General features: G+C 41.1%; 1 protein-coding gene across 2 annotated transcripts in view; it reads left to right on the top strand.

Annotated features, from left to right (window-relative positions):
- The window catches only part of LOC132401266 (serine/threonine-protein phosphatase 4 catalytic subunit-like), a 99,675-nt gene that overhangs the window by 52,003 nt on the left and 19,825 nt on the right, over positions 1-27,847 (top strand). For both annotated transcript variants that reach the window (XM_059983299.1, XM_059983300.1), the window contains exons 3-7: positions 13,709-13,760; positions 14,366-14,416; positions 19,849-19,950; positions 20,524-20,697; positions 26,816-26,942. In XM_059983299.1, the coding sequence (XP_059839282.1) occupies positions 13,709-13,760; positions 14,366-14,416; positions 19,849-19,950; positions 20,524-20,697; positions 26,816-26,942 (506 nt within the window). The remainder of the gene's footprint in view (positions 1-13,708; positions 13,761-14,365; positions 14,417-19,848; positions 19,951-20,523; positions 20,698-26,815; positions 26,943-27,847) is intronic.

Below are 27,847 nucleotides of genomic sequence, written 5' to 3'. Positions count from 1 at the left end.
GTTCCCACCCCCCTGCAAATCTAGTTTAAACACTTCCCAACAGCAGGAGATTGGTTTTCCTCCAGTTCAGGTGGAATCCATCACACTTGTACAGGTAACCCCTTCCTCAGAAGAGGTTCCAATAATCCAGGAACTTGAAAGCCTGCCCCATACACCATCTCCTCAGCCACTCATTCATCTGCGCCTTCTTCCTGTTCTGACCTTCCCTAGCTCATGGCACCAGGAGTAGTCCGGAGATAACCATCTTGGAGATTCCACTCCTTAGCCTTCTTCCTAACTCCCTAAACTTACTGTGCAGAACCTGTACCCCTCTCCTGCCTACGTCATTGGTACCAACATGTACCACAACGTCCAGCTGCTCACACTCCCCTTCAAGAATATCCTGCAACTGCTCGGAGACATCCTGGACATTGGCACCTGGGAAGCAACACGTTATCTTGGTGTCTCCTTTTCTGTCACAGAATCTCCCATCTGTCCCCCTAACTATAGAGTCCCCACCTGACTTCAGCCTACCCTTCTGAGGCTCAGAGCCGGCCATAGTGCCATTGGTCTGGCTGCTGCTGCCTTGCTCAGATAGGTCATCCCCCTCAGCAGTATCCGAAGGATTATACCTGTTGCTGAGGGGAATGGCCATAGGGGACCCTGCACTGACTTCCCTCTCCCTTTACCTCTCTCAGGGTTCACCATCTATTCCTTGAATTCTGCTCTCTGGGCGTAACTACCTGCTCAAAAGTCCTATCTATCAAATGCTCTGCCTCCTGGATGATCCTAAGTTCATCCAACTCCTTAATGTGGTGTTTCATGAGCTGGAGCTGGCTGCACTTCCCGCAGATGTAGTCATCAGGGAGACTATCAGGTTTTACGAATACCACATCCGACAGGAGGAGCTTTCCACTGCCAATGGACAACCAAGACCAAATCCTCTAACCTGTTTCTTTGGCCTCGGCCTTTTCTCATTGAAGGCTCGAGTCAGAGTCTGACAGTCCTGCTCCCAACAATGGCCCCGCTTGCCCCTTCTGTACTTACTTAATTCACAGTGCTCTGCTCCCGACGCTGATTGAACCTCTGGAATATCCGAACACATGCGAAGCCTTCTTCTTATACTGGCGTCACCAACCTGCAAGTTCATCGCAGATACAGCGCTCCCCACCACTGAGCACATCCATAAGGAAAGCAGCATCCATGATTAAGGACCCCCACCATCCAGGCCATGCTCCCTTCTTGCTGCTGCCATCAGGAAAAAGGTACAGGATCCTTAGGCTATCAGGTTCAGGAACAATAATTACCCCTCAACTATCAGAGTCTTGAACCAGAGGGGATAACTATTCAACTTCACTCACCCCAACACTGAACTGGTTCCAAACCTATGGACTCTCTTTCTACAACTCGCTCTCTCTATTTATTTATTTTAATTTTGTTTTTTTCACTTTGTATTTGCAGTTTGCCTTTTGCGCATTGGTTGGTTGTTCATCTTTGTGTGCAGTTCCTCATTGACTGTTGTATTTCTTTGTAGTTACTGCAAAAGCCCACAAGAAAATGAATCTCAGGATTGTATGTGGTGATAGACAGACGGACATACTTTATTGATCCTGAGGGAAATTGGGTTTCGTTACAGTCGCACCAACCAAGAATAGTGTAGAAATATAGCAATATAAAACCATAAATAATGATAAGTTAATCATGTCAAGTGGAAATAAATCCAGGACAGCCTATTGGCTCAGGGTGTCTGACACTCTGAGGGAAGAGTTGTAAGGTTTGATGGCCACAGGCAGGAATGACTTCCTATGACGCTCAGTGTTACATCTCGGTGGAATGAGTCTCTGGCTGAATGTACTCCTGTGCCAAACCATATGCATGTACTTTGATAAGAAATTTACTTTGAACTGTGATAAATCTGCTGTGCCAAAGCCTCCTCTTGCCTTGGACTTTCCAAAGACGTTTATTGTTTCAATTGGTTTCCTTTCCAGCACTTGCTGGCATTCAGCTGAAAGGCAGCTAGCCCCAAAAGTGCCTTCCACTCCTGTCGTAGGTGGTGCTGTGAACCAGTAGCCCACCTGCCATCTGCAGCGCAACGCAAAACCCAATGGCACTCATGGGCCCCAGTTATGCTGGCCTTTTTATTGGCTACGTAGAACAGTCCACATTCCTTGGTAATGTTTCCTAACTCTTTCTGTGCTACAATGCTGACTGCATTGTACTGCTTCATGTCTCCATGCTGAGCTCATCAATTTCACCTCCAATTTCCACCCTACCCTTAAATTCATTCCCTTTTCTCAGTTCCTTCATCTCAGCTGTACCTGCTGCTAGGATGTGCCTTTCTTCTCCAGGATATCAGAGATGTCTTTCTTCAAAGAATAGTTTCCATTCCTCACTTGTTACCCTCACTTGCATCTCCTCCATTTCCCGGACCTACAAGCTCATGCTATCTTCCTGCATCTTAACAGTGATTAGAGTTGCTCTCGTTCTCACCTACCACCCCATGAGCCTCTGCATCTGCACGTCATTCTCTGTAACTTCTCCCATCTTCAACAGTACCCTATCACTAAACAAATCTTTACCTCCCACTCACTCAGTGCTTTCTGCTGGGATTGCTCCCTCTGTGACTCCCTTGTCCATTCATCCCTCCCTCCTGGCACTCATCCTTGCAAGCAAAATAAAGTGCTATACTTGTGGCCACCTCCATTCAGGGCCACAAACAGACCTTCAGGTGAGGCACCAATTCACCTGCAAATCAGTTGTATCTGGTGCTCCTGATGTGACCTCCTCTAAATTGGTGAGACCTGAAGTAGATTGGGGACTACTTTGTCGAGTACCTTTGCATCATCTGCATAAAACAAGATTTCTCAATGACCAACCGTTTTAATTCCAATTCCCAATACTACTGAGATGAGGCCACCCTCAGGTTGGAGGAGCAACACCTTGTATTCTGTCTGGGTAGCCTCCAACCTGTTGGCATGAACATTGATTTCTCCAACTTTTATTAATTTTCCCCTTCCTGCTCTCCCATCTTCAATTCCCCACTTTTGCCCCGCACTCTTCTCTTCTCACTTGCCCATCACCTCCCAGTGCTACCCCTCCTTCCCTTTCTTTCATGGTCCACTCTCCTCTCCTTATCAGACTCTTCTTCAGCCCATCCCCTTTCTCTACCTATCGCCTCCCAGCTTACTTTATCTCTTTTCTCTGCCCCCCCCCCCCCCCACCATCTACCTGGCTTCAGCTATCACCTTCAAATTGTACTCCTTCCCCTTCCCCCTTCCATTCCAATCTATGGGTGCTGCCTGATCTGACTGTTTCCTTTCTTACTATTTTGGTCTTTGGTTTTGTCTGGTACCCGTAGATGACCGGTTGAGCTTGCCCCTCAGTGTGAATGTTTCCTCATTCCTCCAGTGTCCATTGTTTCTGGCGATCATGGAGAAACCTGTATGGGTGAGTTTCTGAAGTTGAGAAGCTGTTGCACTCTCTAGTCTTTGTAAATCTGGGTCTAGTAGTAGCGGTAGTTATTACAACTTTGGTCTTGGTTGCAGTGGGTGGCTTTCTGGCAGAGGTTAGAGGGTTTTTTGTTTTAAACAGGATCTCATGTATTCATCTTTCCATCAATCCTTACCATCTTGCCAGTCCCTGCTGCTGAAAAGATAAAAGACCCTACTGAATGTGTATCCTATCGGCCTATATCCTTATTAAATACGGATTTTAAGATTTTTAGTAAAATTTTGGCTATTAGGTTAGAAAATATATTACCCCGAATTATTTCTGAAGATCAGACTGGATTTATTAAAAATCGCTATTCATCTTTCAAGATTAGAAAATTAATTAATATTATTTATACTTCATCTAAAGTACCAGAATGTGTTATTTCTTTAGATGCTGAAAAAGCATTTGACAGAGTTGAATGGCCATATTTATTTACTACAATGCAACAATTTAATTTTAGTTCAAAATTTATATCATGGATTAAATTAATATACCATAAACTTTTAGCTTCGGTTTTTACCAATAATCAAAGATCCCCTTTTTGTCAGCTATTTCGTGGTACAAGGCAAGGTTGCCCTTTAAGTCCTTTACTATTTGACATTGCTTTAGAACTGTTGGCTATAGCTATTTGTGAATCACCTAATATTTTGGGTATTACCCGTGGGGAGAGGACGTATAAAGAATCATTATATGCTGATGATTTGTTATTATATATATCTGACCCTGAAAGATCTATCCCTGCTATTTCATCTTTGCTTGCTCAATTTAGTAATTTTTCTGGTTATAAATTGAATTTTAACAAGAGTGAATATTTCCTTTAAATATGCAAGTTCCAATTTATAATCATTTACCATATAAAATTGTTACAGATTATTTTACTTACCTAGGTATTAAAATTACTAAAAAAACATAAAGATTTATCTAAGGTTAACTTTTTACCTTTAATTGATCAAATTAAGCAACTTGCTATTAGGTGGTCTCCACTATCTTTGTCATTGGTTGGTAGAGTTAATGCTATTAAGATGATGATACTACCTAAATTCTTATATTTATTTCAAGCATTACCAATTTTTATTCCTAAAGCTTTTTTTTGATACCATTGACTCTAAAATATCTTCTTACTTGTGGCAGAACAAAAATCCTAGATTGGGTAAAAAATATTTACAGAAGCCTAAGAAGGAGGGCGGCTTGGCTTTACCAAACTTAAGATTTTACTATTGGGCAGTTAATATACGGTATTTAATATTCTGGACACAAGAATGGACTATAGCTACTTGCCCACGATGGGTAAATTTGGAATGTAAATCTGTGCAAGATTCTTCACTGATTTCAATCTTAGGATCTTCACTTCCTTTTTCTTTATTCAAATTGAATAAACTGATAACTAATCCTATAGTCAGATATACATTATGAATTTGATTTCAATTTTGTAAATTTTTTGGTTTGAATAAATTTATTTTATCATATCCTATAATATCTAATTATTTTTTTCGGCCTTCATCTATGGATCAAGCTTTTCTTTTATGGAAAACAAAAGGTATAACATGTTTTCGTGATCTGTTTCTGGATGATAACATTATGTCCTTTGAACAGCTATCCAATAAATATGATTTACCTAAAACCCATTTTTTTAGATATTTGCAAGTTAGAAATTTTTTGTATAATGAGTTAGTCTTTTTTGAAAGAATGTCCATTGGGCATTACAGATAGAATTTTAGCCCTTAATCCTTATCAAAAGGATTTAGTAGCCATCATTTATAAGATGATTATGAATTTACAGTCAGATGTATCAGGAAATGTTAAGAAGGAATGGCAAGAAGAGTTGCATTGTCCTATATCTACTGAGCAATGGGAAAAAATTTTATTATTGGTAAATTCGTCCTCTATTTGTGCTAAACATGCCCTAATACAATTTAAGGTTGTACATAGAGCTCATATATCTAAGGATAAACTGGCTCGATTTTATTCTCATATCAACTCAACCTGTGACAGATGTCATTCTGATGTTGCTTCATTGACTCATATGTTCTGGTCTTGTCCTTGTTTACAAAATTATTGGAAAGATATTTTCAGTATTATTTCAAGAGTTTTAAATATTAATTTTCAACCACATCCTCTTACTGCAATTTTCGGTTTACCAATGACGGATAATAATTGTTTATCCGCTTCATCTCAACGAATGATTGCATTTGTTACATTAATGGCTAGAAGATCTATTTTATTGAATTGGAAAGAAATTAATCCTCCAACTATATTTCAGTGGTTTTCTCAAACTATCTCTTTTTTGAGTTTAGAAAAAATTAGAAGTGTGGTTTTTGATCCTTCAGTTAAATTTGAAGAAACTTGGAGACCTTTTATTCAACATTTTCACATGAGTTGAATTGTCTTTTCCTAAACCTTACTTATATTATCCTTAATTAATTGGATGGAGGTTCGGAGTTATTGGCACTACTGTATATGTACTTAATATTATTCAGTGGCCCATGTTGGTTAGTGGGTTTTTTTTGCTTTTTTTTCTCTTTTTTTTGGGGTTTTTCTTTTTTGCTCTTTTTACTTCTTTGTTCATTAATACTCTGAGTTTGAGAGGTTATATTTTTTTTATTATTACATATCTGAATGTCTATTTAAACTATTAATTATGTACTCTCAAACATTTTGTATTCATGTTTCATTTATGTATGTTTAAAACTAATAAAAAGATTTAAAAAGAAAAATCATCCCCAAGGCATGATGCCACCTTCACCATAGTTTTCAGTAGGGATGGCGCTACCTGGTTGATATGTGATATTAAATTCACGCCAGACGTACGGCTTAGTGTTGAGGCCAAAAAGTTTCACTTTAGTCTCATCCAACCACAAGACCTTCTTCCACACTTTTACAGTTTCTTCTAAGTATCTTTTGCAAAATCTTGACCGGCAAGGATAGGCTTTTTTTGTAGCCAGGGCTTCTTCCTTGCACACTTGTATAAAGACCCTTTTTTGTGCAAGACATCAGAGATTGCAGAGCCATGAATTTCATCTGCAGTTGTAGCCACTGACTTTTTCAGCTCACTCAGTGACTGTTGGCATCACAATTGCCTCTCTTACAAGTGTCATTCTTCTCTGGCAACTGAGTTCAGACTGGCAGCCTGACCCAGGCAATGCGACTGTAATTTCATATCTGTTCCACTTTTTCATGATGGACTGCACTGAGCTGAGGTATGTTCATTGCCTTTGAGATGGTCTTGTACCCTTCCCCAGATTGGTGCTTCTCTATTATCATTTCCCTAACTTGTCTTGAATGCTCTTTTGTCTTCATTTTGTTTTGGTCTATTGAAAATTTGCCATACTTTTAGACCTTACAGAGAATGGGTATTTATTATTGTAAATTCATTGAAAACAGGTGATCCTCCAATTTTCTAATTTAACAAGTTGGGTGAGTTGGTAAGGTAATATATTGCACCTGAGGAAAGTTAGCATTGTAATTACAAAGGGAGTGAATATTTTCAGTTTCACAATTCTGGATTTTAATTTTTAGTAAATTGTTAATATGTTATGGAATTTTTCTTTTGAATTGATGCACGATATTTTGTGATTAGCTCTAAAAATCCTACTTCAATATATTTTAAATGTAGAAAATGAGACAGTGAAATGTGAACAAGTTGTGAGGGCTGACAGCATTTGTGAGGAACAGTATATCCTCTTCATGCATAATACACACGTGCATGTGTTCTGCTAGTTGGGATGTGCTTCCATTGTAAATATGTAGTTCTACAATGTCACCTGACTACATTCAAAATGTTAAAATTAAGTAGGTAGTTATAGCCATTGAAACTAGTTAATTATTTATTATTGTCTTTGTGCTCAAAAGTGTAAAATTGGAAGAGGAGAGCTTGATCCCAGTTGAATGAAATCCCCCTTTTATCTCCTGGGTGCAGCTTTCACGTGGCACAGTTCACCAGTTACAACAATACTGAATGAGGGAGTGGAATGGCTTATTCTTGCTTAAAATCTTGCATTTGCTGTGTTGGGTGGCCTTACAACAGCTCCATTATTTCCCACAATCTGCTTGAGATCTCAGTGGAATTCCAGTAGATTATGTGTTGATCCAGACTTCAGCATCTGTGGTCTCTTGTGTCTCCTGCTCAGTTAGTTTTAACTTTTATTAACATTCTGTTGCACAAACTTATTACAACTTCTGAAGATTACCATAACATTGGAGGGGGATAGGAACAGACAAGTTAGGGAAGTGTTTAATTGCAGTGTTACGTATTCAGGCAACAATAAATATATGAGATTGGCAAGGGTTTCTTATAACAAACAACACGTTTATTAAACACAGAAAACAAACCCCCCGAAAAGTAAACAAACACTACCGTAACCGGAAACAGCTGCTGAGCGGCTGTTCAAACAGTTCTTTAAAGTGGTATTCCAAAACAGTTCTTTAAAGTGGTATTGCCAAAAGTTCGATATGCTCACAGTCCATTTAAAAGGAAAGACTTTACAGGACAATTTAGGTTCTCTTTCACGTCGCTTGCTTCGATCCCCGACGTCGAACTTCCCACGAAGAATTTACGAAACAGAACGGCTTAAAGGCACTGACCTTTTCTTCTCCACTACCTTCAATCCTTTCTAGGTAAACCTAGGGATTAACACGAAGATAGTCAACGAAATCCTTCCAAATAAGGATCAAACAAAGGTCGCCCCCGTTTCACCGTAGAAAGCGATTCTCCTCGATCTTTAACTTCCGAACTTCGAATCTTCACTCTCCTCTAATTCTCAAACTAACAGAATCATAAAGAACCTGCTGGCAATGACCTTTTAAACTTTAGGCATTAAACAAAAACTTCATCCTTCAACTAAACTGCTTCATCACTTCAAACACGCAGTGGCATGAAGTCAACTTGGCAAATCCAGCCACGAACTGCCCCTCATCACAGGGTGGGGTCTACCTTTTATAACCTGTAAAAAAAAAACCCGTCACATGATCTCTACTGGCGGGAAAATGACGTCATTCCACCATCACCTCAAGTCCAGTACAGCTTCAACCCCAGTCACATGACAAGGGCTCCACTGTCATGTATCACGAGTACGTAACAGCAGTCAGGGGAATAATCAGGCTATCAGGCAGGAACTCGGAAGCATAAATAGGGAGCAGATGTTCTCAGGGAAATGTACGGCAGAAATGTGGGAAATGTTCAGGGGATATTTGCGTGGAGTTCTGCATAGGTCCGTTCCAATGAGACGGGAAAGGATGGTAGGGTACAGGAACAGTGGTGTACAAAGGCTGTTGCAAATCTAGTCAAGAGGAAAAGAAGAGCTTACGAAAGATTAAAAAGAATAGGTAATGATAGAGATCTAGAAGATTATAAGGCTAGCAGGAAGGAGCTCAAGAAAGAAATTAGAAGAGCCAGAAGGGGTCATGAGAAGGCCTTGGTGGGCAGGATTAAGGAAAACCCCAAGGCATTCTGTGAAGAGCAAGAGGATAAGACGTGAGAGAATAGGATCAATCAAATGTGACAGTGGAAAAGTGTTTATGGAACTGGTGGAGATAGCAGAGGTACTTAATGAGTACTTTGCTTCCGTATTCACTACGGAAAAGGATCTCGGTGATCGTAGGGATGACTTGTAGTGGGCTGAAAAGCTTAAGCACGTAGATATTAAGAAAGAGGATGTGTTGGAGCTTTTGGAAAGCATCAAGTTGGATAAGTCACTGGGACCAGATGAGATGTACCCCAGGCTACTGTGGGCCTCCCTTGCCTCGAGGGAGGAGATTGCTGAGCATCTTTGATCATCAATGGGGATGGGAGAGGTTCTGGAGGACTGGAGGGCTGCAGATGTTGCTCCCTTATTCAAGAAAGGGAGTAGAGATCGCCCAGGAAATTATAGACCAGTGAGTCTTGCTTCAGTGATTGGTAAGTTGATGGAAAAGATCCCGAGAGACAGGATTTATGAACATTTGGAGAGGCATAATATGATTAGGAATAGTCAGCATGGCTTTGTCAAAGGCAGGTCGTGTCTTAGGAGCCTGATTGAATTTTTTGAGGATGTAACTAAACACGTTGATGAAGGCAGAGCAGTAGATGTAGTGTATGTGGATTTCAGGTACCCCATGCAAGGCTTATTAAGAAAGTAAGGATGCATGGGATCCAGGGAACATTGCTTTGTGGATCCAGAATTGGCTTGCCCACAGAAGGCAAAGAGTGGTTGTAGACAGGTATATTCTGCATGGAGGTCAGTGACCAGTGGTGTGCTTCAGGGATCTGTTCTGGGACCCCTTCTCTTCCTGGTTTTTATAAATGACCTGGATGAGGAAGTGGAGGGATGGGTTAGTAAAATTGCTGATGACACAAAGGTTGGGGTTGCTGTGGATAGTGTGGAGGGCTGTCAGAGGTTACAGCGGGGCATTGACAGGATGCAAAACTGGGCTGAGAAGTGGCAGATGGATTTCAACCCAGATAAGTGTGGGGTGGTTCATTTTGGTAGGTCAAATATGATGGCAGAATATAGTATTAATGGTAAGACTCTGGCAGTGTGGAGTATCAGAGGGATCTTGGGGTCCGAGTCCATAGGACTCTCAAAGCTGCTGCGCAGGTTGACTTTGTGGTTAAGAAGGCATCCGGTGTATTGGCCTTCATCAATCATGGAATTGAGTTTAAAAGCCAAGAGGTAATGTTGCAGCTATATAGGACCCTAGTCAGACTACACTTTGAGTACTGTGCTCAGTTCTGGTCGCCTCACTACAGGAAGGATGTGGAAACCATAGAAAGTGTGCAGAAGAAATTTAAAAGGATGTTGCCTGGACTGGGGAGCATGCCTTATGAGAATAGGTTGAGTGAACTCGGTCTTTTCTCCGTGGAGCGACAGAGAATGAGAGGTGACCTAATGGTGGTGTCCAAGATGATGCGAGTCATTGATCATGTGGATAGTCAGAGACGTTTTCCCAGGGTTGAAGTGGTTAGCACGAGAGGGCACAGTTTTAAGGTGCTTGGAAGTAGGTACAGAGGAGATGTCAGGGTTAAGTTTTTTTTACACAGAGTGGTGAGTGCATGGAATGGGCTGCTGGGGGCGGCAGTAGAGGCGGAAACAATAGGGTTGTTTAAAAGACTCCTGGATGGGTACATGCAGCTTAGAAAAATAGAGGACCATTGGTAACCCTCAGTAATTTCTAAGGTAAGTACATGTTCGGCACAGCTTTGTGGGCCGAAGGGCCTGTATTGTGCCGTAGGTTTTCTATGTTTCTGCTTCTCCCACTAATTGTCCACGTTTGAGAAGTTTTAAGTGGTAGCTTGGTAGTTCAGTGCCTGGGCAGTGTTCCTTGTTTGAAATGGGCTCGTGAGCATGTACACCTGTATTAGAGGATAGTTACTGACATAGCACCTACTTTGTGGATTGTCAGGATTGTGGGTGCATTAGTGATAATTTTTCAAAACTCGCTGGACTCGGCAATGGTCCCGGCAGATTGGAAAAATGCTAATGTAACTTCTTTATTTAAAAAGGGAAATAGACAGAAGGCTGGGAATTATAGGCCAGTTAGCATAACATCTGTGGTTGGCAAAATGTTGGAATCGATAATTAAGGAAACAGTAACAGGGCGTTTGAATAAACATAGCTTAATAGGACAAAGTCAGCATGGCTTTACAAAAGGGAAGTCATGTTTGACAAATTTATTGGAGTTCTTTGAGGACATAACATATAGAGTAGATAAAGGGGAACCAGTGGATGTGGTGTATTTGGACTTCCAAAAGGCATTTGACAAGGTGCCACACCAAAGATTATTACTTAAAGTAAAAAATCATGGGATTGGGGATAATATTCTGGCATGGGTGGAGGATTGGCTTTCTAACAGAAAACAGAGAGTTGGGATAAATGGTTTATTCTCAGACTGGCAGTTGGTGACTAGTGGTGTTCCACAGGGGTCGGTGTTGGAAACCCAACTCTTTACAATCTATATTAATGATTTGAAGAAAGGGACTAAGTGCAACGTATCGAAGTTTGCTGATGACACAAAGATGGGAGGGAGTGTAATGAGTGTGGAGGACATTGAAACCCTGCAGGGGGACATAGATAGGCTGAGTGATTGGGCAGACATTTGGCAGATGAAATATAATACTGACAAGTGTGAGGTCTTGCACTTTGGCAGGAAAAATAATAGAGCAAGTTATTATCTAAATGGGGAGAAACTGGAAAGTGCTTCTGTGCAAAGGGATCTGGGGGTCCTGGTGCAGGAAATTCAAAAAGTTAGTATGCAAGTGCAGCAGGTGGTCAAGAAGGCCAATGGAATGCTGGCTTTTATTGCTAGGGGGATGGAGTATAAGAACAGGGAGGTCTTACTGCAGTTGTACCGGGTATTGGTGAGACCACACCTGGAGTACTGCATGCAGTTCTGGTGTCCATATTTAAAAAAGGACATACTGGCTCTCGAGGCAGTGCAGAGAAGGTTCACTAAGTTAATTCTGGGGATGGGTAGGTTGATGTATGATGAGAGGTTGAGTAGATTGGGATTCATTGGAGTTCCGAAGAATGAGAGGCAATCTTATTGAAACATATAAGATTGTGAAGGGGCTTGATCGGGTGGATGCGGGGAGAATGTTCCCAATGATGGGTGAAACTAAGACTAGGGGGCATAATCTTAAAATAAGGGGATGCTGTTCCAGGACTGAGATGAGGAGAAATTTCTTCACTCAGAGGGTAGTGGGGCTGTGGAATTTATTGCCCCAGAGAGCCGTGGAAGCTACTACACTCAATAAATTCAAAACGGAGATAGACATTTTCCTGGATAAAAATGGCATTAGGGGATACGGTGAGCGAGCAGGTAAGTGGACATGAGGCTAGGTTTAGGTCAGCCATGTGATCTCCTGGGCCAGTTTTCGATAGCCTGGATGGGTCGTTGAGGAATTTTCCAGATTTTTTCTCCTCAATTGGCAAATCGTTTTCTTTTCCCTGGGTGATCACATGGGTTTGGGCGGGATGAATAATAAAATAAAATGGGCGGCATGGTGCCCTGTTGGTTGGCACTGTTGCCTTGTGGGATTCAGTGAAAACTAGAGTTAAGATTGGATCAGCCATGATCTTGTTGAATGGCGGAGCAGTCTTGAGGGGCCGATTGGCCTACTCCTGCTCCCATCTCTTATGTTCTTATGTTCCTCAAAGGCAGTCATTTAGATTCTAAATGGTTGGGAGGTGGGCTTCATACTGATTGGAAATCCTTCTGATCTGGACCAGAATTAACTCTTGAATCACTCTGACCAGAGAGGCTACTTTCAGTAAAGAAACACAAGAATATCTGCAGATACTAGAAATCCAAAACCACACACAAAATGCTGGAGCTGCTCCCCTTCCTTTCCAGTCCTGGTGAAGGGTCTCAGCCTGAAACATTGGCTGTTTACTTCTCCATAGATGCTGCCTGGCCTGCTGAGTTCCTCCAGCGTTAGTGTGATGGTTCAGTAAAGAACATTTGTTATTGTTTAATTGCTTCAAGAAATCCTGAGCAGTTACCTGGTTGATTAAAGACAAAAGACTGCAGAAGCTGGAAATCTGGAGCAACACATAATTCTGGAGGAACTCAGCAGGTCAGGCAGGATCTATGGAAGGAAATGGTCAGTGTTTTGTATTGATACACTTCATCTGAACTGGAAGGAGAGAGTAGATAATCTGTGTATTATATATGTATATTGGTATCAATATATACGTATAGAGAGAGGTTGAGATTTTATATAAAAATTGGTGAAGGTGGATCCAGTTGAGGGAGGAGGGTGAAAATGATATGGAAAAGCTAGGTGATAGGTGGAAGTGACAAAGAAGATGGAATCTGATAGAAGAGGACAATGAGCCATGGAATAATGGGAAGGAGTTGGGAGGGAATTGGAGAAAAATGTATGGATGATAAGCAGATGGAGTGGGTGGGGATGGAAAGAGCTGGGGGGTGTTGTGGGATAAGAGGGAAGTAGTGAAATTGATGTTCATGCTATCTTGGAGATTATCAAGGCAGAATGAGTTGTTCGTTCTTTGATCTTTGTCTAGCCTCAACTTGATAGTAGAGGAGGCTGTGAACCACAGTGTTAGGGGAATGGGAACTGGAATTAAAATAATTGGCCATGGATTAATTTCTTTTGACGTTACAGCATATTGAAGGGTTCTGAAATGAAATGTTCCTGGCATTTTTTTTTTAGCATCACTGACTCAGCAGTGTGAACTTGGGGTAATAATTAAATACTTTATGAAAAGAGTGACATACAATATCCTTTATGCCTGAACAGGGAGATTCTTTCTGAAGAGAGCAACGTTCAACAAGTGAATTCTCCAGTCACTGTGAGTTACCTCATTTTGTATGAAATTGTTGTCAAACCTGTGATTACTATATTAGAGTGAAATAAATTAAAAGATGGCTGTTTCCTAGATTCTCTCGGGTGTCCTGTCAATGTGCAGGAAAGGGGAGTTTTCCCTCACACTCCTGCCTTGCATTTTGGAGATGGTGTAGAGACTTTGAGTTGAATTACCTAGCATAGGTTCTCCAGCTGTCTTAATGTGGCCAATCACATTGAGTTTTGGTCAACCTTCACTCTCTGAACACTGGGCTGCAGTCGAAGGTGGCCCGACTCCATCTCCCTGAGTTAAACTGGAGCGGCATTCTGCTCACTTCCTAGTAAGTTAACACCTGCGAACACTTCCATCAACACTTGTTCACTAAAGCAGTTGCTTAAAATTCAGAGCTGTCGCAGATTTTGGGTCCTGCAGCAGTGACCTTCTTTAAAGGTGTACTTCAGAATGATCTTCCCACTCGTAAACTGGTCTGTTCTGAAATGTTTTTGAGCAACACATGAACTTCTTCCCTGAAACCTCTGAGGAAGTAGGTTCATGGAGGTACGCCCAGAAGTAATTGTTTATCTTCTCGGTTTGTTTCTTTTTCCTTGTAGGTATGTGGAGACATCCATGGGCAATTCTACGATCTCAAAGAGCTTTTTAAAGTGAGTTACATTCAATTACGTACACAGGTGTAAATCTGAATGGTATAATTCAATGTCCGAGGGAGATTGTTTGCTAGTGCTGTTGGGGAGGCTTTAAACTAATATGGCAGGGGGATGGGAACCCACACAGAAAAGAAGAGGGGCATTTAACAAGAACAGAACATAAGAAATTAAAGAGAGATTAGGTTGGAAATGTCATTGCAGCTTCATTTAATTCAAAATCAAGAGGAGTTGCAATTCTGGTTAATAAATCTTTACCAATTAAAATACAAAATGTAATAATTGATTCTGGGTGGAGATATGTGATTATACATTGTCAAATTTTTTCAGAAATATGGACTTTTATGAACATTTATGCACCAAATGAAAATGATACAAAATTTATACAAGTTTTTTTTAACTTGCCTGATGAACATGACAAAATATTAATCAGTGGAGATTTTAATTTTTGTTTAGATCCAGTTCTGGATAGATCAACTAAAGGTGCTGTAAAATCAAAAGTAACAAAACTAACTTTATCATTAATGAAAGATTTAAATCTGATTGACATATGGAGAAAAATTAATCCACGAGAAAGAGATTACGCATTTTATTCAAACAGACATAAAACTTACTCAAGGATTGATTTTTTTTATCAAAAAATATTCAAGATAGAGTGAAAAGTGTGGAATATAAAGCAAGAATATTGTCAGATCATTCCCCCTTGATAATGACAATGATAATGATGGATAAGGAGGAATTGATTTATAGATGGAGATTTAATTTAACTCTATTAAAACATCAAGATTTTTGTGATTTTATGGAAAAACAAATTCAATTTTGTTTGGATACAAATCTACATTCAGTTGAGGATAAAATTGTAGTATGGGAAGCGATGAAAGCATATTTAAGGGGTCAGATTATAAATTATACATCTAAAATTAAAAAGGAATATGCAGCAGAAATAGATCAATTGGAAAAAGATATCATAAAGTTAGAAAAAGAATCTCAAAGATATATGACAGAAGAAAAACGAAGACAACTTTTTAATAAAAAACTACAATATAATACATTCCAGACATATCGTACAGAAAAAGTAATTATGAGAACTAAACAGAAATATTATGAATTAGGTGAAAGATCGCATAAAATTCTTGCTTGGCAGTTGAAAACAGAACAGGTTTCTAAAACAATAAATGCAATTAGAACAAGTATAAATAAGGTTACTTATAAGCCTTTAGAAATTAATGAAACTTTCAAAAATTTTTATACTGAACTATATCAATCAGAATCACAAAATAAGACTGCTGAGATAGATAAATTTTTATCACAAATAACTCTTCCAAAATTAAATTTGGAACAACAGAAATGATTAGATATGCCCTTTACATTAAAAGAGGTTGAAGAAGCTTTAGGATCACTTCAGAGTAATAAATCCCCAGGAGGAGATGGTTACCCTCCTGAATTTTATAAAAAATTTAAAGATTTATTAATTCCTCCTTTTATGGAATTAATATACCAAGTGGAAAGAATGCATAAACTTCCGCAGTCTTTTTTAACAGCGATCATAACTGTATTGCCAAAAAAAGATATTTAAAACCAACATCATACAGGCCTATATCTTTGTTGAATACAGATGATAAAATACTAGCAAAAATTTTATCTAATAGATTATCTAAATATTTACCAAAATTAATACATATGGATCAAACAGGTTTTATTAAAAATAGACAATCAATGGATAATATAACTCGGTTACTTAGTATTATTCATCTGGCACAAAAAAGAGAGGAAATGAGTGTGGATTTGGATGCAGAAAAAGCATCTGATAGATTGGAATGGGATTTTTTATTTAAGGTATTGGAAAAATATGAGTTAGGAAAATCTTTGATACAATGGATTAAAACCTTAAATACTAATCCTCAAGCTAAAGTCGTTACAAATGGTCAGATTTCAACACCATTTTGCTTAACGAGGTCAACTAGACAAGGCTGCCCATTATCACCTGCTTTATTTGTATTGGCAATAGAACCATTTGCAGAATTAATTAGAACAGATTCAGATATTGGGGGCTTTAGAGTTAATCAAGAAGAATATAAGATTAATTTATTTGCTGATGATGTTTTGATTTATTTAACAAACCCATTGCAATCGTTGCAAAGATTATCTTTTAGATTGGAAGAATATGGGAAAGTATCAGGCTATAAAGTAAATTGGGATAAAAGTGAAATTTTACCCCTCACCAAAGGAAATTACAATCAATGTCGATTAGCAACTCAATTTAGATGGTCAATGAATGGGATAAAATATTTAGGTATTAGAGTTGATAATGATATAAAAAATTTATATAAACAAAATTATTTGTCAGTATTAAAAAAATAAAAGAGGATCTTGATAAATGGATGATGTTACCAATAACATTAATAGGTAGAGTTAATGCTGTAAAAATGAATATATTTCCTAGATTGCAATATTTATTTCAAAATTTACCAATACAATTACCTCAGAAGTTTTTTCAAGAACTGAATAAATATGTAAGGAAATTTCTTTGGAAAGGTAAGATGTCAAGATTATCATTGGAAAAATTGACATGTAAAATTGATCTAGGAGGGTTACAACTTCCAAATTTTAAGAATTATTATAAAGCAAATCAACTTAGATTTATTGCGTCTTTTTTTGATGAAGAAAAATTGGCATGGATTAAAATAGAATTGGATAAGATAGGAGAAAACATACCAGAAGATTTTATATATAAATGGGAATCCAAATGGATACGGGAAAAAAAAGAATCTCCTATATTAAGACACTTGATTGATTTATGGAATAAGGTAAATGTGGATGATGAGATAAAGAAATCTTTATTAGCAAAAAGAACTTTAATTCAAAATAGACTTATTCCTTTTACAATGGACAATAAACTTTTACATAATTGGTTCCAAAAGGGGATTAAATATATAGGTGATTGTTTCGAAGGAGGTATATTGATGTCGTTTGATCAATTAAAAAATAAATATAAAATATCAAATAACACTCTTTTCTGTTATTTTCAATTAAGAGCCTATTTACGAGAAAAGCTGGGACAAACAATGTTGATGCCAAAACCTAGTGAAATAAATATTGATTCAGAAAGGAAGAATTAAAAAAATTACATCTTGTATGTATAATTTGATTCAAAAGCAAATAATTAAATTAGGAATTCATAAATTAAGACAAAAATGGGAATCTGATTTGAATGTTAAAATTGATGGGAAAAACTGGTCAAGATTATGTTCTGATAGTATGAGAAATACAATAAATGTTCGACTTAGATTAATACAATATAATTTTTTACATCAATTATATATAACAGAAAATAAATAGATTAAATTCAAATATGTCTGACCAATGTTTTCGATGTAATCAAGAAATTGGTTCCTTTTTACATTCTACTTGGTCTTGTTTTAAAATTCAACCATTTTGGATAAATTTAAGACTTTTATTGGAACAAATTACTGGAGTACAACTCCTACATAGTCCACTATTATTTTTATTAGGAGACATTGAAGGTGCAATACCGAAACTTAAATTGAACAAGTATCAGAAAAAATTTATAAAAATTGCATTGGCAGTAGCCAAAAAAGTTATCGCAGTTAGTTGGAAATCTGATTTATATTTAACTATGGATCGTCGGAATAACGAAATACATAGTTGTATTCCATTTGAAAAAATTACGTATAATTTAAGAAATGAATATGATATATTTTTGAAAATTTGGCTCCCATACTTACAAAAGATAGGATTAAATACATAGGTCCTTTGAAGATAAAATTATTGGAGAAAGTAAAAAATAAATATCAAAATTGTTTTGAACTCCATGAAGCATGTGGGGATCCTCTGATATCCAGGCAATCTTTCTCTTTTTTCTTTTTTTTTTCTTTAGATAAAGGTTAAGGGGAGGGGGGAGGGTTAATATTATCTTTCTCATTATTTTACTATTGCATTTATTCTTCGTAATTTCTAAAATTTAATAAATTTAAAAAAAAAGAAAAGAAGAGGGAAGTGATGCAGAGGCCAAAGCTAGAGTTAGTGAAGAAAAAAGTAGGAGTAGAGTGCATAAAAGTAAAAAGCAAAAATCGCATAGGTCACTAGATTCTAAAAGGACAATGAGTATAAGGACTCTTTATCTAAATGCCCACATTATTAGAAACAAGGTTGGTGAACTTGTGGCACAGATCAGTACCAACGCATATGATTTAGTGGCCATTACAGAAACCTGGTTGCAAGGTGGAGATGACTGGGAATTAAGTATCCAAGTGTATCAGGTAATACGGAAAGATAGGAAAGAAGGCAGAGAAGGTGGGGTGGCGCTCTCGGTTAGGGATGAGATCAGGACGATTGTGAGAGATGATATAAGATCTACAGAACAGAATGTTGAGTTCACCTGGGTAGAGATTAAGAATAGTAAAGGGGAAAAAAATCACTGGTGGGTGTTAATAAAAATATTGCAGTGGCAGAGGCGATTAGAAACCTAGAAAACCTATAGCACAATACAGGCCCTTCAGCCCACAGAGTTGTGCCGAACGTGTCCTTAACTTAGAAATTACCTAGGGTTACCCTTAGCCCTCCATTTTTCTGAGCTCCATGTATCTGTCCAGGAGTCTTTTAAAAGACCCAAATTAACCAAGAAATAACTGCGGCTTGTAAGAACAGAACGGCAGTTGACATGGGTGATTTCAACTTCCACATAGATTGGTTGCATCAGGTTGGTCAAGAAAGTTTTGAGGAGGACTTCATAGAATGCATCCGTGATGGCTTTCTTGAGCAGCATGTTAGTGAACCTAAAAGGAAAAATGCTATCTTGGATCTAGTCCTGTGCAATGAGACAGGTAAGATTAATGATTGGAAAGAGTGATCATACTATGATTGAATTTCGTATACAGATGGAGGATGAAATAGTTAGATCTAAACCTAGTGTATTACGCTTGAACAAGTTGTTTCCATTGGTAGGTGAGACTAGAACTAGGGGACATTGCCTCAAGATCCCCTAGGGAGAAGATTTAGGAGGGAGATGAGGAGAAACTGTTTTTTCCCAGAGAATGGTGAATCTGGAATTCTCTACCCGGAGAAACAGTTGAGGCTTCTTCACTAAATATATTTAAGATACAGTTAGATAGGTTTTTACATAGTAGGAGAATTAAGGGTTATGGGGAAAAGGCAGGTAGATGGAGAGATCAGCCATGATCTTATTGAATTGCTGGGCAGGCTCGATGGGCCAGATGGCCGACTCCTGCTCCTATTTCTTATGTTTCTTATATTCTAAATACCATGGTAGTCGAAGTCCTTAGTGATCTTGTGATGCTGTCTTCCAGTAATTTCTGTATGTTCTCTCGTGCTTATCATAGCCTTGGACTTAGGCGGTCAGACTCCGCAAGATCAGGATTGATTGTCCTGAACATCTGCTTTGTCTGCCACAGGTTGGAGGAGACATTCCTGAAACTAACTACCTGTTCATGGGAGATTTTGTTGACAGAGGCTTCTACAGTGTTGAGACATTCTTGCTGCTATTAGCACTGAAGGTGAGCTCATTTCTGCCAGGTTGCTGACTCCTCACCTTTGCGTGGAGTGATTGCCCTTTCTTCTACCAGACCACATTACTTCCTTTCCCACCATCTCCTAAATTTTTGCCCTTGGTGTCCCTTTCCACATATGGTGGTCCTCTAATCTTGCTTTTCCATCTGTTTGTATCATCAGCACATTTTGGTTTCAGTGAACTCAGTCATTTCAGCCAAGTCATTTTATTGAAAATAGCTGGAATCCCAGTGCTGACCTTGTGCTGTCTTAGCTACAGTCCGCCAACCTGAAAGTGACCCGTTTTCCTGAGCCTGTTCTCGAGCTAATATTCTGCATGTTAGTGTCTTCTCTACATCATGAGCTCTCAACTTGTGTGTGCAATAACTTCTTTTGACCACCTTATAAAACACCTTACAATCCATATAGTTATAACCCTGGAACTGGAATCGAATATAATGTTCTTTCCAAAAAGTGTGATTCTGCTTTAGCTCATATCCTTGGTTTGTGGTCCAACACTGTGACCAGTGGACCATCAGCTGGTTCTTTCATCACTAACCAAGATCTGTTGTGTGCAATAGGTTCGCTATCCTGACAGAATCACGCTGATCAGAGGGAATCATGAGAGCAGGCAGATTACCCAGGTGTATGGTTTTTATGATGAGTGCTTGCGTAAATATGGGTCGATAACTGTGTGGAGGTACTGCACCGAGATCTTTGATTACCTCAGCCTTTCTGCTGTTGTGGATGGAAAGGTAAGTGCTTTTGTTAAAGAGGTTAACTGGGTGTAGGCATTGTATGCTGATGGAAAGGCTTGGTATAATGTCTGTGCCTAGATTTTCAAATGATTGGTTCCATGTTTAGTTCTGGGGTTTGGCAGTCTGAGTTGTGGGTGTACTAAAGGAGACGTGAGTTCTTTGTGAACCCCACCCCTTGTCCCTGTAATGATCAAACTGTTATCAAAGATATTTTAGCCAGCCAAGAGTTGGTGGGGGTTCATGGAGACTTGATCTTCTCAGTGCCCAGCTGGAGGTGTGTTCCTTTGGCAGAGCTTTGACGGTCAGCTTTGGGAGTTGATGATGGGTACGTGAAAACTATAGCCTGCCCAACTAACCCACAACCAAGGGAGTAACTTGGCCTGTGTGGGAGGTGTTGGGCTGGGAGAATGTGTTGACACTGGTTCCTTATTTTTTTCTCTAGTGGATCTGGAGGGTTGCAGAGATGGTGGTAGTGGTTATCAAGTGCTTGAATGCCTGTTGCAGGCGGTCCAGGCCTTGAAGCGTATAGGAGAACAAGGATTACTCAGGACTGGTAGACAAGAAAGTTTGTGTGAGACACTGGTAATATCATTTCTAGAAAATGGTGCAATGTGTGGGTCTTCATTTTTTTTTTAAGGAAGAATGTAAATACAGTGAAAGCAGCTTGGTGAACACTTATGAGACCTGGATCAAGCAGATAGCTAGGCTGGCTGGGCTTGAATGTGACAGGGGACAGTGGATCCTGAGGAACTTTGAATGGCTGGGTGTGAAGAGCTAGTTTCTGTCGAGGGAGAATTTAGAACTGGGGTTTATAGGCACAAGAGATTCTGCAGTTGCTGGAAATATTGAGCAATGCAAAATGCTGGAGGAACTCTGCAGATCAGGCAGCCTCTCCAGAGCAGTTTCGACCGAGACCCTTCATCAGGACTGGGCTAGAATGGGGCAGAAAGGTGGGGGGGAGCAGGAGTACAGGCTGGCAGGTGATAGGTGAGAGGTAGGTGGGTGGAGGGAGGGGGTGGCTGATAAGGAGGATAAAAGACAGTGGGCCATGAGATAAAGGGAAGGAAGAAGAAAACAAGAGGGGGGTGATGAGGGTGGAGGATGAGAAAATGATGAGAGGATAACCAGAATAGGGAAGGGACAGGGAAAGTAATTATGGATGTTAGAGAAATTGATGTTCAAGCCGTCAGGTTGGAGGCTACTCATACGGAGTAAAGTGTTGCTTCTCCAGCCTGAAAACTGGTAAACTTAAAAATAATATCAACATTTTCTGCCCACAACGTTCAGCAGAAGAGCAACAGCAGCAGCAACAAGTCCTTTCCCATCCTCCTTCCACGCATGCACACACATAGTCCTTGACCCTGAACTCTCAGGCTCATGGACGTCTTGCCTCCACCGTCCTGGCCCTGGCCTGCAGACATCTGGCCTCCACCATCCTGGCCCTGGCCTGCAGACATCTGGCCTCCACCGTCCTGGCCCTGGCCTGCAGACATCTGGCCTCCACCTTCCTGGCCCTGGCCTGCAGACATCTGGCCTCCACCGTCCTGGCCCTGGCCTGCAGACATCTGGCCTCCACCTTCCTGGCCCTGGCCTGCAGACATCTGGCCTCCACCTTCCTGGCCCTGGCCTGCAGACATCTGGCCTCCACCTTCCTGGCCCTGGCCTGCAGACATCTGGCCTCCACCGTCCTGGACCTGGCCTGCAGACATCTGGCCTCCACCGTCCTGGCCCTGGCCTGCAGACATCTGGCCTCCACCTTCCTGGCCCTGGCCTGCAGACATCTGGCCTCCACCGTCCTGGCCCTGGCCTGCAGACATCTGGCCTCCACCTTCCTGGCCCTGGCCTGCAGACATCTGGCCTCCACCTTCCTGGCCCTGGCCTGCAGACATCTGGCCTCCACCTTCCTGGCCCTGGCCTGCAGACATCTGGCCTCCACCTTCCTGGCCCTGGCCTGCAGACATCTGGCCTCCACCGTCCTGGACCTGGCCTGCAGACATCTGGCCTCCACCGTCCTGGCCCTGGCCTGCAGACATCTGGCCTCCACCTTCCTGGCCCTGGCCTGCAGACATCTGGCCTCCACCGTCCTGGCCCTGGCCTGCAGACATCTGGCCTCCACCTTCCTGGCCCTGGCCTGCAGACATCTGGCCTCCACCTTCCTGGCCCTGGCCTGCAGACATCTGGCCTCCACCTTCCTGGCCCTGGCCTGCAGACATCTGGCCTCCACCGTCCTGGCCCTGGCCTGCAGACATCTGGCCTCCACCGTCCTGGCCCTGGCCTGCAGACATCTGGCCTCCACCGTCCTGGCCCTGGCCTGCAGACATCTGGCCTCCACCGTCCTGGCCCTGGCCTGCAGACATCTGGCCTCCACCTTCCTGGCCCTGGCCTGCGGAGCTTTAACTTTCGGGCCTCAACCTCCAGATTCACTGACTTCTGTCTTTAATCTTTGAACTTTGGCTTCTTGTATCGGCTCTAGGACTTGTAGATCATGGGACCTCGGGCTCATGTGGACTCTTGACTTGCCAAACTGAGTGTTCACTGCTCCTCATGCCTCCTGCCTACATGGACTTCCCACCCCTTGTCCCTCTCCCTAAAAACTTAACTGACCCTTAACTCAGTGTGTTGTTCCTAAAACCATTCCCTACAAACCTGAACAAAAATACAACTAAATCGGAGCCACAATCTTGGCGGACTGCAGCTTGGTGCTGTCTTGAGCTGTGAGATTGACACATAACACATGTCATAACGTGTTTAATTTGCTTTTTCTGAGAATATTGCACAGTTTAATTTTAATTTAGTGTTACAGCACAGTAATGGGCCTTTTGGTCCAATTACACCCATGTGACCAATTAAGCTGTGAGAAACCAGAGCACCCGGAGGAAGTCGAGCGGTCATGTGGAGAGCATACTTTAAAGTGATGCACTATGCAGCCTTTATGGTATTATAATAAACTTCCCATCGCTCTGGTGGCGATTGTTAATTGGTGAGAAAAATGCCAAACCGTTAGGGTATTGAAATAGTCTGATAGCAGGTGATTGGAGTTTTATTGAACAAGAGTATAAAGCAGGTGAACACACAAAATGTGGAGAAACTCAGTGGTCAGGCTTCTGTCAGGGGAGTCACAGCAGAATGCAATGGTCAGACTGAGGCAGAAATATCACTGAAGTTCAACCTCAGTCTGAGCATTGTGTTCTGCTCCAGTCACCTCACAGGCATTAAGAGTTGTACAAAAATGAGGGACTACAGTTAAGAGGATAGATTGTGAATTTTATTTTATTTAGTGATACAGCGCAGAGTAGGTACTTCTGGCCTTTTGCCCCAACATCCCCATAAACCTGATTAACCCTACCCTAAGCACGGGACAATTTTCTATGACCAGTACACCTTTGGGTTGTTGGAGTCTTGTGAAAGTGCATAGAATGATAACTAATTAGGGCAGTGATTAAACATTTATGCAGCATGTGTTGACTGCAGATGTGTCGAATCCAAGAGAGGAGGATCAAATGATTGTACTGGAGATTTGGCTTGGGCACAGTGAAGTTGACAGGTTACAGCTCTAGAGGCCAACATTCAATGATTCTAGGAAATCATAACTGATGTAAATTCATCGAAAAGAAAATAAATATTTGTAGCTTTATGAAGCTGAAATCAGGCAGGGTCCTAAAGGATTATAAAGTGAAAAAGAACTAACAGGAAATAGGGAGAGTCAAAGGAGGTCAAAAATGTCCTTGGTGTGTAGGATTATGGAAAATCGAAAAATTTTAAACATTCCTGGAAAATGAGGATAACCATGGAGAAGTATGGCACTCAAGGGAAATGGGTGGAATTTAAATTTGAGATAAGAGGATATGAGTGAGTTAGTAAATGATTACTTTGCTTCAATATTTCCAAGGAAGGAGGACAATGAGATCACAGTGGGCTATGTTATTAATCAAGAGCGTGTGAAATCGAGGGGGGGTGGTAGTGGTGATGGGTCTGTTGAAAATCATTAATATGGGATCTAGTTCGAGGAGTTTGCTAGGGAACTGGCACGTGAAAATTTTTTTGATTTAACTGAAACGATGCTGCTTCCATCTGTATTCTATCACCTAAAATTCTGTACAAGAGGAGATCATGACCATTTGTAATATAAAAATCATCTATATTATGGCTAATCCTGGTCCTTTGCCTCATTCTCTTGTCTGATTCCCAGATCTTCATCTTCCTCCTTTGCTGAATGGTTAAACATCCACAGCCCTCTCGGAGGGAATTTAAAAATTTACAAGAATACTTAGCAATTCCTCTGGTTTTCAAATGTCTGTCCCCTTAACTTGAATCTCTGGCTACTTCAAGATGTTATAGTTGAGAAAAGTTTCCCAGCAATTTATCAGCTGTGTTTTCTCAGTCATAACCCCTGAGGGCTTATCCCCCATGTTCAGCCTTTGACACCAGAGTGTGTGGCCATACTCATGGGCTGCCCCGGCATATCTTCAGTTCAAATGATGCATTTCACTATATGTTTTGATGTGCTTGTGATAGATAAACTTGAATCTTGTGTCATAACCTCCATACCCCACCATACGTTTTGTCATGTCCATGATATTCTGGGTACGAATGTCCGAGTCGGTTCGATAGTGAGGAGGGTAGTCCCAGATTACAGAACAATATTGGGTGGAGTAATGGCCGATGAAATTTAATACTGAGAATTGTGAGGTGATACATATTGGGAGGTGACATGAACCATGAGAGTCGAGGTTCCAGGTGGCATTGAAGAACAGGGGCCATTCCAGAGACCCTTCAAAGTGGAAGCACAGGTAGATAGTATTGAAGACATAGGTAAGCCGGTCGGTCTGTAGCCAGGACACAATTATAGTAGCATGCTGTTTATGACACATTGCTTTACAAACATTGGTTAGGTCACATTGTGGTCAATTCTGGTCACTACATTATACAAAGAACATGATTGCACTGGGGGGGGGGGGGGCGCAAAGTGAATTCATCAGGATATTGCCTGAGTTACACTGTTGTGAAGAGAAATTGCTTTTGTCTCGATTTGTTTCTTTCTTTGAGTGGAGGAAACCAAGACTAGAATTGAGAGGTTATCAAAATGGAGTGACTTTGTGTGGATGGTGAGCTTTTCAAAACAGAAACAGAAGTGCCTTTTAAAACCAGAGGGCATGAGTACAAGGTTCGGAGATCTGAGGAATGTTTTCTTCACCCAGAATTTTGTAATCTGGAATCACTGAGAAAGTGATGAGGTCTCTACTCTCACAACTTTTAAGTATTCAAAATTGTTTATTGTCATTTGCTACGCTACCTGCTGCCTGATGGTAGGGAGTCAAAGATTGTGGGATGGATGTGAGAGGATCCTTGCTGATGCTGAGAACCATGTGTATGCAGTGCTGCTGATTAAATATCTCTGATACATGGAAGAGAAAACACAATAAGCATTAAGAACATAATAAAAAAAAATATATCTGTACAGATACTTGAGTCATCAAAGTATAGTAGGCTGCAAACCGAGAGCAGAGAAGTGGGGTTAACATAACTGTATCATACTTAACGGCTGGCATGGATGTGGTGTCTGAAGATCCTGTTTATGTTCTGAATGAAAATTAATCGGATAAACCATTGCATTATACTTCCCAAAATGAGACAAACTCTGCTTTTATCAATGTCACAGCTTACCTCTGACTTCATCTGATTTGGTCTTTGATATTCTGGTCTATCCTGTTCTAGGCTGATGTTACACCTGACTGATTGTGGATCCTGTGTTTGCTTCACTTTTTGGAGGAGTGGAGAAGAGTCTTGTCCCTGTTTACCTTTGCACTTGGGGTCTCCATCTAGCCATGTCTCCCCCCCCCCCCCCACCGTGTTCTTCCTCTGCTCACACTGGTGCCCTCCTTTGCGAGTTTGCACACAGTGAAATCTGATTCATTCTGCTCTAGAGTTTTCCAGTAAATCGCATTTCACCTGCGAAATCACTCTGCTGCCAAGTTGAGGGAAGTGGTAATCTGTGCCAGAGTGACTCTTCCATAGGCCCTGAACTCAGTAACAGGTAGAAAAAGCTTGTTCAATTCAGCATTCTGAAAATCCTTTTTCTTTTTCAAATAAACACCTTCTGCATGTTCTCCTATAGATCTTCTGTGTGCACGGAGGCCTGTCTCCTTCCATCCAGACCCTGGACCAGATTAGGACGATCGACCGGAAACAGGAAGTGCCCCATGATGGCCCAATGTGTGATTTGCTGTGGTCTGACCCAGAAGGTGAGTGTTGGGGATTACTCAAAATACTGAGAGCGAGTTGTCAAACAGCCATAATGAATTCAAATCCTCCCGTGGTGGGAGCTGCTCTTGAATAATCCATGCTGATTCTCAACCTCTAATGTCATCAGCTCCGTCATTAGGAATTTTTGTTTTGCAAGTGCACTGGGTAATATCTGGACTGAATCTCCATGGTGATCGTGCTTTGATATGTGGAATAATTTTATTATTGTAATGTGCTAAGATAATGAAAAGCTTACTTTGTGTACCATTCATACAGATTAGATCATTACACAGTGAAATGAGGCAGAACAAAATAAAATTAAAGTTCATACATGACCACCCATGAATAGAGTCAAATGAAAAGTGTTTCTCCAGGGCCAGGGGCAAATCTCAGCACAAGGCACATATCAAGCAGTGAGCACATACAAGATTACAGTAAAATACAGTCCAAGACCCTGTGTCCATGAATGTTGCAGTCAGACACAATTTGCTTGTCTTCTGCTGATCAAGCATGGAGTGGGGCAGACAGACTCCAGCGTGGGTGCTGTGCCATACTGCCCTGGTACCCCACACAGACTCCAGCGTGGGTGCTGTGCCACGCTGCCCTGGTACCCCACACGGACTCCAGTGTGGGTGCTGTGCCACACTGCCCTGGTACCCCACACAGATTCCAGTGTGGGTGCTGTGCCACACTGCCCTGGTACTCCAGCGTGGGTGCTGTGCCACACTGCCCTGGTACTCCAGCGTGGGTGCTGTGCCACACTGCCCTGGTACCCCACACAGACTCCAGTGTGGGTGCTGTGCCACACTGCCCTGGTACTCCAGTGTGGGTGCTGTGCCACACTGCCCTGGTACCCCACACAGACTCCAGCGTGGGTGCTGTGCCACACTGCCCTGGTACTCCA

This window comes from Hypanus sabinus, chromosome 10, assembly GCF_030144855.1.
Source record: "Hypanus sabinus isolate sHypSab1 chromosome 10, sHypSab1.hap1, whole genome shotgun sequence".
NCBI classification, from domain to species: domain Eukaryota; kingdom Metazoa; phylum Chordata; class Chondrichthyes; order Myliobatiformes; family Dasyatidae; genus Hypanus; species Hypanus sabinus.
This window is presented reverse-complemented; position numbering and strand designations above follow the sequence as displayed.